This window comes from Esox lucius, chromosome 13 (genome assembly GCF_011004845.1).
Source record: "Esox lucius isolate fEsoLuc1 chromosome 13, fEsoLuc1.pri, whole genome shotgun sequence".
Lineage (NCBI taxonomy): Eukaryota > Metazoa > Chordata > Actinopteri > Esociformes > Esocidae > Esox > Esox lucius.
The window spans coordinates 20,335,221-20,347,522 of NC_047581.1; the positions used below are offsets into that span (position 1 = coordinate 20,335,221).

General features: G+C 42.9%; 2 protein-coding genes across 5 annotated transcripts in view; both read right to left on the minus strand.

Annotated features, from left to right (window-relative positions):
- emid1 (EMI domain containing 1) overlaps positions 1-8,777 on the minus strand; it is a 64,139-nt gene extending 55,362 nt beyond the window's left edge. For all 4 annotated transcript variants that reach the window (XR_002197691.2, XM_020052809.2, XM_020052808.3 and 1 more), the window contains exon 1: positions 7,764-8,777. Coding sequence is in view for 3 of the 4 variants with exons in the window: in XM_020052809.2 (XP_019908368.1) it covers positions 7,764-7,951 (188 nt within the window). In the remaining variant the exon portion in view is untranslated. The remainder of the gene's footprint in view (positions 1-7,763) is intronic.
- dnah10 (dynein axonemal heavy chain 10) overlaps positions 8,025-12,302 on the minus strand; it is a 32,758-nt gene continuing 28,480 nt past the window's right edge. The window contains exons 71-75 of the mRNA XM_020052810.3: positions 12,061-12,228; positions 11,670-11,850; positions 11,412-11,557; positions 10,073-11,257; positions 8,025-8,105 (exon numbers count right to left, since the gene is read on the minus strand). Coding sequence (XP_019908369.3) covers positions 11,111-11,257; positions 11,412-11,557; positions 11,670-11,850; positions 12,061-12,228 — 642 coding nt within the window. The 3' untranslated portion in view covers positions 8,025-8,105; positions 10,073-11,110. The remainder of the gene's footprint in view (positions 8,106-10,072; positions 11,258-11,411; positions 11,558-11,669; positions 11,851-12,060; positions 12,229-12,302) is intronic.

Genomic DNA, 12,302 nt, shown 5'->3' on the forward strand with positions numbered 1-12,302 from the left:
AAAAAGGAGCCAAACAACTATCAATTTGCGTATGCCAATTTATGAACAAAACTGTAGCTGTAGCCATAGCTTGTCATATAATCTGATCACCAAACACAACACACAATAACTTACTCTCACACACGCACAAACACAGCAATGACAGGGAAATTAGCCATGCGATTGCCAAGCCGTGGGTTTTGACTCTTTCCTCTCATCTCCCCTCCACTTTCTTTTCATAGTCCTTTATGGTGTTTACATTGCATTTTCAATCAGCCTTGAGACATGCAGGAGTGCATTGTAAGCTATGTTTACACTACAGTCTTTCCCCCTATCAACACATATCCCCTGGCGTCTCTCCTAGAGTCACTGAGGGTGAACACAGGGGGAGGAGGTGAGGGAGGGTCCCACATGGAGATTAGAGTGAGTTTTCGAACACGGGCTAATAGTAGGTCATAGGTCCAGTTACTTCCCAAACGGACTCCTTTCATAAGACGTTATTAGGACCTGTTTAGCACAGCTGGAGAGGCTGGGAGAGGGATGACCTGCCAGGAAAACAGCTTACGCAGAGGTCAAAGGTCAACATCAGATAGCAAAGCCTTCATTAGGGAGAATGTCTTTAGGAAGTTAGACACCAAAGCTTTACGTTTACCTCAGTTTTCTATGTAGTCTGTCTAGGCTCTGTTCAGTTCCTCTCACTATAGCAGATTTTGAGACCTATTTTGGGCCATTTGCAGTCACACACTTCTGGCTAACAGTGATAGACTTTTGTTTCTTGCACATCTACTTGACAAACCCTATAAAAACAGGCACGAGACAGAGACAAAAATAATTCCTAGAGTTGAGGGAGACCAGACCATCATCCCTCACCTCCAACAGCTCAGAACATCTCAAAGAGGTAGCCACTAGCCAGAGGAAAAGGTTTATCCCATTATCAATCCATTTCCTTTTCTTGTTTCTCAGCTTAAGCTACTGTTTCCCACAACAATGTGCTGTAATGGGGAGTTATGCCTTTACCGTGGTCCCTAAAGCACACACTGATCTGTCCACTATCCTGACGCCATTGGACCTGGATCAAAAGAAACCTGAGTTTAAACCAGCTAGAGGTTAAACTCCTCTTCTAACCATGATAGCATGGATTAGACCACAGCAGAGCTGTGAATTAGGAAGTTGGATTCCTTCAAAAGACATTGAAGATGAGCCTGACCGTGAGAAATTTAGATCAGTAGGGGACTAGTTTGCTTTGACAAGTTGGTCTTTTCCCTGTGAAGTGTAGAAATATCTCACACTAATCATGAGAGGTGCTCCCAACAGGGAAGGATCATAGAACTAAATATATTGACTACATATTCTACATTAGTGCATGAAATTCTAAGTCTTTATTTGTAAAAAAATATATATCTATTTATACAAATACACACTAACTAACCAAATACATGGCTTTCATTGAACTTTCAGATGCCTATCACTTTAGTACAGTACCATACATTGGAACAATTTTGAATACTTTTTCTATATTTAATGTGAATATTATTTTTACTATTATCTGTTTTAACATTTAAGTACCTTGAATACCTCTATACGTCCCTTAAATATGTATCTAAATTCCTATTAACATCCCGAAAAAATAATCTTATTTGAAAAGAAATGTCTCATTCTTCAAATGGAAAATGATGAATGAAAGATGTGAGGAGCAGCACCCAGAGAGAACTAATGTTTTGGGAACCTACAGGGGCTATTACAGTAGAGCTAACGTGTTAGTTGTCTTTTATAAACAACCAAATGTCCAAACATGTTGATTCCCCTCATATGGCTGATGCTGTTTAGAAAGGGAGGACAATGGAAAGCAATTACCATGTCCCACTGTTAAAAATACAGAACACACAACGCCAGAGTCTCCATCCCATTCATAGAAATATTGACATGAATAAAATATTTGTATTTGTGACAGGTTATTTGAACCGATGATTAACTATGTGTGTGTGCGCGCGCACTGTTGGGCCTACCAAGGGAATAGGATAATGAGCAGCCCTAAAAAGAATACACTAATGACTCCAACACATCATAGCAACCACACATTTCTGGCTGATATTGAAAGGCTCTTGTTTCTTATTTATCCACTTGTCACAGCCTAAGACAACAGCCATGAAAGACAGAGAGAGAGAGTTAGATAGAGAAAGAGAAAATCATTCCTAGAGTTGAGGGAGACCAGACCATCTTCCCACACCTCCAACAGCTCAGAACGTCTCAAAGAGGTAGCCACTAGCCAGAGGAAAAGGTTTATCCAATTATCATTCCATTTCCTTTTCTTGTTTCTCAGCTTAAGCTACTGTTTCCCACAACAATGTGCTGTAATGGGGAGTTATGCCTTTACCGTGGTCCCTAAAGCACACACTGATCTGTCCACTATCCTGACGCCATTGGACCTGGATCAAAAGAAACCTGAGTTTAAACCAGCTAGAGGTTAAACTCCTCTTCTAACCATGATAGCATGGATTAGACCACAGCAGAGCTGGGAATTAGGAAGTTGGATTCTTTCAGAAGATATTGAAGATGAGCCTGACCGTGTGTGAGAGAAATGGCCCACATCCTCCCTACTAAAAAGGGGATCAGACAGTGTAATTGTGTCCAGCTTTGATCCACCCTGGGCCCAGAAGTTCCCAGAAAGCCTGTGAAGAGACCAGTATCCCCCACTACAGCACCGCCCGTGTCGTGTGGAACCACAGCAGGCTGCAGTTATGCTCCCACAAAGAACAACTAAATTTGGATGGAGAAGCATATTATGTTAAACAAAGTTGTTTCGGTTGTTTCTCCTACCAAATAAGGTCATTCTTTTGTAAGTGAGGTGGGGAGTAGGGGGAGTAGTCCTGTCTCTGCCACAAAGTGAACACCTCCCCGGGGTGGAGCTGTCCCCTGTGTTAGAAGGTGTGAAATCCAACAGCACGGCAGTGTTCAACTGGCACCAGGCCAGCAGGTCCACAGTGGGTATCACATCTCTCTGCAAACTCCTCAGACTCCAACCCTCCCCTTGTTGGGCCCAAACCAAATAAATCACCAAGAACCACAAGCAACCAAACAAACCTCAGCTAATGTTAATAAGGAGGTGAAATCGTAGCCTTTTGAATTAGTTCACAAGCAACAGACATGGTGTAAAACAAGGAGACACCAACTTATATTCATCAGGCATACTGCTGTTCCCACAATGCAGTGTGGCTGGGGACTATAGTTCACACAGGAAGCTTTTTCTTCATTTTCATTTTGCTCTTACCCAGAGTGAATGCATTTATTTCCAGATTATTTGGTGCTGGCCTCCAGTGATAATCAAAACCCACCAGTTGGTTTTGCAAATGCCCAACTCTTACACAGCGATACCTAAAACCAAGACCATGCTAATCTATATATCTATACAACTATCATCAAGTTGGTAAGAGCAATTTAAGATAGTCACTGGAAAAACATGAGCCGAAAGTACAGAAGAGAGAAGGAGCCCAGGAGCCAGGCGCTCTGAGACAGGGAAGGAAAAGTAGGTAGCCTCAGGAAGGCCAGGTTAGGGGGAATACAGTCCAGGTGCACTCCCCACTGAGCTTCCTGTTTCAGTCCCTCTTCCTCTCAATAACTCTCCTCCTATGAGTTGAAGAATCCAAGGCCCCCTTTCACCCTCTGTATCAACCCCTACAGAGGGGGAGGACGGGAGACCAAAAAAGCTATAGTAGTATGATAAAAATCTCCAGGAATTTTTCTAGATTTCTGTCTATGTGAAAAGCTCTTGTAGAGAACAAATGACAAAAGACAGATGTGGTGAAAGGCCAGGCAAAAGGAGGAGGAAAAGGAGGAGGGAGAGGTCATGTAACTGTAGGGCTCACACAAGGAAGCCCCCAAAGGGACAGAAAAAGGGGCAAAGGATAGACCAATTAGGATGCACTGTGGGTCCCAGGGCACCGGGAAGAGGCCAGAGATAAATGTGGTGCAACAAAAGAGAGACATTCAGTGACATTAATGAAGAGAGAAGGATCACACATTCCTGAAGTTAAAGCCTGGAGCTGGAGGGCACCGGAGACGGATAAATACAGTACATCGTTTTACACAAAATGAAAGTTCAAATATGAATTGGAATTAGTTATTTTTAGTTATCTTCAATTATTTTAAAATCATGATCCATTTGTGGTTGTATTGCATTTAAATTTTTTAAATAAATCTATCTACAGTTTTTCAGTTGAAACAGTACTTCCTTTTCTCATTTTAATACAACACAGAATTTCTTAGAAAAGCAATAAAGTGAGAAAAATATAAAAAAAATATAAAAAATTGAAAAGTATTGTCTAGAGTATTTATAAAGTAGAGCTTTCTTGACAGCCTTACAGTAAAAAAATTAATTATCAGAACTTCTGATTGCTAACAGTTGATTGCTGTGGTATGTGAGACCAAATACCACAGGTATGACATCACATACATTTTTAATGCTCTAATTGCATTGGTAACCTGTGTTTATGTGAGCAATAAGGCATGTCGGAGGTTTGTAATATATTGTCAATATACAGTATCTCACAAAAGTGAGTCCACCCCTCACATTTTTGCAAACATTTGATTATATATTTTTATGTGACAACACTGAAGAAATGACCCTTTGCTACAATGAAAAGTAATGAGTGTACAGCTTGTATAATAGTGTACATTTACTGCCCCTCAAAATAAATCAACACACAGCCATTAATGTCTAAACCGCTGGCAACACAATTGAGAACACCCCTAAGTGAAAATGTCCAAATTGGGCCCAATTCCTTTTGTTGCCAGCGGTTTAGACATTAATGGCTGATTACATTGATATGTACCTTTATAGATTTCCCCCATCACCATCTGAAATACTGCAGCAGTGTAGAGGAAGTGTGGAATGAGGGTAATGGGGGACTTTTGAGGTAGCCCATTGTGCTGCAGGTTTAGTCAGGTTGTAAGGATACGTACGGGGCCAATCAGGCCATGCTGAATGAGGGGACCAGAGCCCTCTAAGCAGACCAAGACCAAAGGGCTCTGCCTACAGATAAACGTCCCTGCACTGGGTCAGTGAGCGCTGAATGAAAACACCTACAAACAATCAAAGCCTCAAAGTGAGGCATTTAAAGGGCTGGACAAGTGGTTTTCACACAGCCTCAGTCAGAGGGAATCTGAATGGACCCTCATCTCATGCAGCTGTGGCCAACACGTTGGAGTTTACCTCCGATGTTCAAGTGGATGTGTAGGTGGATGTGTGTGACACTCTTTGATATGGGTAACCAGCTATGTGTGTGGGTGGTAAGGGAGAGTCCCACAGGGAGACATCTGTCTGGTCGTCAGACCGTTATGACACCCACCCACCCCAGGCCGGCAGCACAGGAAATAACTGCTATCTTAACCCTTCACTCTGCTTGGCTCCAACAGCCAAAGGTGAACATAGGGCACTGGTTCCTCAGAGGGACAGGCCAAATTGAGAGCTCATTCCAGTGTGTAAACCCCTTGTATTTGCATAGGTAGCACTACTTCAATTGGACATGTCGTTCAGGCGTGTGGGTAGTACTACTTCTATTGAACACATTGTCGAGGCTTGTAAGTAGAACTACTTCTACTGAATACATTGTCGAGGCTTGTAGGTAGTACAGCTCATTTTGAACACACTGTTGAGGTATGTAGGTAATACTACTTCTACTGAATACATTGTTGAGGCAATTGTTTTCGAGTCATTGTTATCTCTGACCAATTGCAATTATCTTTCGAAATCCAGTACCCTGGTTACCAATACACTTTCAATCTCCCTTTTTATGTGTTACTGAGATTGCTTTGTATGCAAACAAAGAACATGGTAATATAAGAATGTTACTGGACTTCTACTACAGACATGTGAAAGAAGAGGACACCCTCTGACCTACACAGGCCTGACCTCCCTTTTTAAATGTTAAAGGGAAATGTTTCCATTGCACTGTTTACCTATATATGTCTGTTAATATGATATTAACATATGTGCCATCAAAATTGTAAATGTCACAAAAATATGAGCATATCTGCATTTCATTGGTAGAAACTGGAAAATCAACATTTTCTGTTTGTAAGCAAAGCACAATATCCAAAATGTATAGCAATGTTCAATTAGAAGAAGGCATTGTTTACTAAATTTAGGCAAGCTATCTAGCATGCTCCAAAATCTGTCAACTCTAGTATTGCGCCTGTTTTCATTTAAGTCCTGATCTCATATTCTAACACATGGACCCAGAACTTAATCGAACATCTGACCAATTACACAATATTTTATTTCTGTGTTAACCGGGATTAAACCCCTCTAATGTCATGTCAAATCGACTGACACCACCCTGAGATCAGGGATGAGTCACTGGAACATCCCCACTCTACCACTCCTTCCTCCTGCCAAGCCCAACCTTCAAACAGCAGCAGAGTCAATTGTAAACCTCTTTCCAAAAACAAACCCAGATGCACTTCAGCTACAGCTGAATGTGTTTAGTAAATATGTCCTCCAACCACTGCATTTGAGTGACAGTGAGGCTTAAGTTGGGGGACTGAATCTAACCAATCAGGAAGATCCTCCACCCTCTGACCCCCCCCCCCACACACACACACACACACACCCTGCTGCTCAGACTCAGAACCTGACAGCGTAAATTATATTAGTGTAATGGCGAACTTGATTACGTCCACACTGGCTGTCTCACCACGGAAAACCACAAACTTTGTATAGAAGGGAAGCGAGGGGACTTGTGTTCCCAGCTTGTGTTTAGTCTGAGGGATATGCTCACAGAACTACCCTCATCAACAACCTGCTGTAATAAAGAACTCACCACTGAGGATCACAAGGGAGCCACTGCCAGAGGCAGAATTTAAAATACTCAGAGGGGGGAAGAGACAGATATGGTGCGAGAAAACAGAGATTGAACACTGTAATTGAACATTTGAATGAATAATATAGAGTATGTTGCTCTTTCATCTGCTATTAGGCAAATCCATTCACAACCCATTTATAATTCAATAGTCCCCCTCTGTTTGCTGAGAGCCCCATATGATGTAGATTTATAGAGCCAGAATAGAAGTCTGAGCCCTAGGTGTGAGTCTGTCAGATGAGAAGAGCTCTCTTGACAGCTGAGAGGCAGCAGATGTTGGAGAGAGGTGCTGCAACCTGACCAGAGTACAGTTTAGGGAGCACTGCCCTCAGGAGACAATAGCTTAGACCACACAGTGTGGCTTTAGACAGACAGACAGAGACAATGAGGATGGGAAAGCACAACACAGTGTGCTGCCTGGACAGGAAAAAGGAAACCCAATGTCAAGAAAACAATGAGACCTGCTAGATGGATAGGGATGGGATGAGTAGTCGTTGTTGGTTGCATAAGCAGCTAGAAAAGTTTTTTTCCGGTGAGCTGGATAGGAATTGTTAACAAAAAGGAGAATCGTTATTATATCTGAGAAGGAAAAACAATTAAACCAAGTCAAATAAAAAACAATAGATAGATTTATTTGTGAATTAAAATGTTACCTAGTTTATCGATAACTGTTATTTTGTGAATAACGCACTGAATTCCATGGACCCTAAAACATTATATTTAAAAGGTTGCTCCAAGGATAGCGCCTTTAGTTGACATTGAAATTACGTCTTTCAAATTATTTTACTCAGTAGGATATTTATATTAGGCCCTATTACGATGTAGTAAATTAATTTTAAGAATTAGCATTTTCATGTTATAATAGGCAATTCAGGCAATAACCAAAATCAGAAGATCAACAATAAATGGTCATACTTTTTTCAATACCTTTTTTGATAAATAGACGTTTGAGACACTGCGGACGACTCTCTGTTGAGTTGAGTTCCAGTTGAGTATTTGTAAAGCCCGGTCCTCCAAGTCCCGTGAGCCGCAGAGGTCAGCCACAGCAGAAGCACAATCCAACGGAAACTTTTTAGGCAAGGCGCAGACACGCAGTCCCGTAGACACGCTCCCATTTCCGCGGCTTAAAAAAACACTGACAGGAGAGTTCCTTAAAAGCTCAATAACTGAGCTAGTTATTGGAATTCTGTCCAGTTCGAGAAAAATATAACTCAAAATCCAGGTTTTGGCTTCACCAAGAGGGAGCGCATCCCATGATCAACCAAATACCTATAATAAAATGTTACCGTTATAACAGCAAACCAGAAATGTTTCACAATTTACCTTTACAATAAGATTAGAAACATAATGTACACCCCTGGATGTTGCACATAAATTACAATCTTTAAACATTCGCCGATTATTCTGAAAGTTCCCCGTATGCCCAACTCTACCCGCACTGTTTCGAAGGAACCAGAAGTAGGCTAGTTACTCTGTGACTGACCGGACTCTATTCTTTACACTATCAGCTCTCCCTCCCTCCGTGCGTACTCTATCTCAAGTCGAGCTTCTTACAATGGGCAAGAAACCATTTTTATAGTCTCCTCGTGTCTTTTAAAAGCATTGCCAGCAGTTTTTACCCTGCCCATTCCCTGTTTCAACGTCTCACCGCAGACAATGCACTCAACAACATTGATTCTGTTTACGTATCTGTCGTCACTGACACCGAATGCCTGAATGAATGATATTCCTTATACCGGTATCCTATAGTTTCTAAATGTAATGTTAGCCCACACGTGTGATTAATTTAAAACAAAATCATTATTGTTAATTAGAAAAGTGAGTCTCGTGTATTCTGATTATAAACATGCCTTCATGGTTCATTGTTTTGGAATATTGATGACTGTTATGAAGTGTAAATTAAAGTCCATGTTTTTCTAACACTGAGCAGTATGCTTTCGAATTGTGTCATCTGGCTTACATGATCATACAATAGGTTGACATTCTATTTGTTCTCATTTCTCCTTCCTCCCCTGGTCTTTGTCCAGCCTTGAGTTGTGGCTACATTGCCATCCTAACTCAGGAGCCTGTGGGCAGACCCCAGTGTTTGGGCACGGTTTAGGCAGGCAGAGCCAGAAAGCAGGGGTGGTGGGGGCTTTCTGTAACTTCTCTACCTTGCCCAGTGGTAGTGCCTGGAGGGTTTTTGTCCAGTAACCACAGAGTTATGGGATGGCTCCAAGCTAAACACCTGGTCCTGCAGCCCAGTAATCTATATCGCTGGTGAGAACGACTACTCTTGTCAGTGTTCTCAATGGACAACACTGTGGGGCTCACCAGCTGCGCACAGGCACAATGCTGAAGAGGAGCCACCAAACAGCATAATTCATAGTAAAAGTACAACACATATCACACCGTCCTGTCCTCCTGAGGGCTCAAAGTTGTCTGGTGGTTTGACACAATATTATTACTGCATTGATGCTGAAATTAGGTGGCCCTTAAGCTTCCCTAGTCGTGTCTCTAACAGTATTGTCGTACAGAGGGGCATTAAGGCAGGCTGGCGCAGGGCTCATCTGGCAGTGGAAGCTCTGATCTATTCTCTCTGAGGCTCACCTGCTCCCAATCACACCAAACGGAAACTGACTGAGAAAGCTTGATAGGGGGGTTGGTGGTGATGTGAGAGTGTTTGTGTGTCAGGGCAACCGGAGTATTTTATGAGGCAGCAGGCTGATGCAGAGAGATGCCAAGAAGGAACTGAACGAATTTAGGGTTAATGTAAATCCCTCCAGTCCCGGCAGCTGAAAATAATCTTGGCTTCTGAAGGGGGGGGGGGAGTCGTTTGCATTGAGGTCTTTTTATTTTCCCTTTCTTGTCTTTTAACTTTTTTCCAGCTCCTTTTCTACTCTCTACTGTGCATTCAAACAAAGAGTTCCTGTACCTATTGTCACTCTAAGGATAGGCCTGTGTATATTACTGAAGTTCCTTTGACTCGCTTGTCATTACACATACATTAAAAGGTAGAACATTCCCACTATACCCTATTTTACTGCCTCTCCCCTCCCTGTATACGCTCATAAAAGTGTCCTGTGGTCCTCTGCACAGTGCTGTTTTCTATGTGACAGCTGTACCAATGAAGGCAACAGTGCTCTCTGGCCTGCTCTGCCTAACTTTACCGTTGTCCCACTCTGTCAGGACTACATTCACACTGCTCATTGTTCACCGCTGTGGGATCACATATGGTCAGCGGTATGTGAACCTACTGTAGTGGTCATGCTGCTGCAACTCTGTGGCCCAGAATGCTGTCTCACCTTCCTCACCACCTGAGATTGCTCAAGACCATGCGGAGAACAAAGCACAAAGCATTCAGAGTTCCCTCAAATAATTACAAAGGAAAATAAATAACATAGATTGTCTAGGATATGTTTGTAGAAAAGTTTCAGTGTGCATTTTGCTCAAAGTTTGACTAAACCCATACTGCTATTCTTTTTTTTACCAATGCAAGAGCTTTAATCCATTCTTAGCCTCTATACGTAGAAAAAAGTGCATGTTAAGCTCTTTCAAAATGTACTGAGTTCCTTTTGAAACATTTTGGATTATGCATAAAAAATCATGAAATATGTTTCAATGAAGTCAATTAGAAACACACAAAGACAGCAAGTACACATTTGACCTGTAGGATCAGATTCAGATCTAAATCTACATTTAATCTGTGGGGATATATATATTTCAAAACCTATGGCGTCAGACTAACTCAGAGTGGAGGGCCTCCTTCACCCATCTCTGTGTAGTTGAGGAACGGGGGGTGGGGATGAAATATAACCTGGGGAAATAATGCTAAGATTTTAATTAAAACGAATACAAAGCAGACTTTCTTCTCATGGATTTATCTTCCCCGTCAGTTGGTCAGGGCGGCCTGAGCACAGATGCTGGGCGTTAGAAATGTCACAAGGAATAAAGCAGAGAGAAGACTTAATGAAGAGATCTGTCTTCAGAGATTAAAAATAGCAGGGGTCATTGTCAGATATCCTCTGGCACCTCTCCATAGGACTGACTGGAGATGGGAGTTCCGATGTGGGACTCTGAGAGGACCCGAGACTGTGAGATGCTGCCACCTGGTGTTAGAACCCTGGTAAGGATGCCTCCGGAGGGACCCATTGTCTCAGAGACATCTACTGATCTGATAGTATGCTAATAAGCAAAGGTGATATGTTATTTGTGGTGTACTGTCTTAACAAATTCAGCCTATAAAATGTGTAGAAAAAACAATAACTGTAAGAAATGTAAATAAAATAGAAACATCAGTCCGCATTGAGGCACAGACAGACACCCTGCAGAACCCAGTGGGAAAGGTGCTTGGTGGTAAAGAGGTTGGCCTCAAACACCAGACCCACACCCATAGCATTCCTCCTCATGGACGTGGTGTACACTGGAGTCCTCAGAGTATTCTGGAAAACAAACACACGTCATTCAGGAATACATTTCAAAAATGGCAAAAGTGACATTTTATAACAGTGAAACTACATGGCTAGAGAGGACACCAGTGAAGTCAGTAAGCACAGATAATGAGGGCACACCGTGGAGTGTGGTGCTTCCCCCTACCTGTAGCCTGAGGCGGTGTGCCTCTATGGGGATGACCTTAAGGATGGGCAGCTGGACCACCAGTACTTTGGGTTTACTCCTGGTCAGACAACCCCGCTCCCTGTCCCAGTCAGCTCCCTCCAGGTACAGGCCTGACACGAAGCAGCCTGGGAAATCACAACCAGAAGCCTCAGCATCCACGCATCCCTCTGTGTGTCTGTGTGCATACGTGTGTATGCGTACGTGGGTGTGTGTACGTGTGTGTGTGAGGACTCTCACCCTGTCCAGGCCTCTCATTGACCGCGTCCTCGGTGCTGTACTGGGTGACTTGTGTGTAAAGTGTAGAGCGATCCAGAGGCCAGCCGTTTCTCCTGCAGGTGGCCTGAACCAGAGCGGTCAGGTAGGACTCTGGGATATGGAGACCAGACAGCCACATCACATTGGGCTCCCCTTCATCCACCTGCAGGGAAGAACAAATGGGCATGGACATGATTCACACGGAGAATGTAGATCTCTAGTCACAGGTACAGTAAATATCAGGGATACTTGGATAATTGAATAACTCATATTCATGAGTAACAGTCAATGGGGACACATTAACTGTTAGTGAGTCAGTCTTCTGGGAGATGGTATGTCTCAGAGTAACGGCCCATGACAGCAGGATGCTCACCCAGGAGTTGTACTGGTCATGGCGTCTCTTGAAGTGGATCATCCAGTTGCCCAGGGACTTGAGGGTATCGGGTGCCAGTTTCCTCCAGATGGCAGGAATCATGCCACTGAAGAGGGCACGTGCCACCTCATCCAGCTCACTACTCATACCCACCTCACCAGCCAGTGCCTATTGACAAAGACCCATTGTTCAGGTCACCAGGCCAAACTATGTGTTGTTTAATCAGTAAAGTGATTAAGACT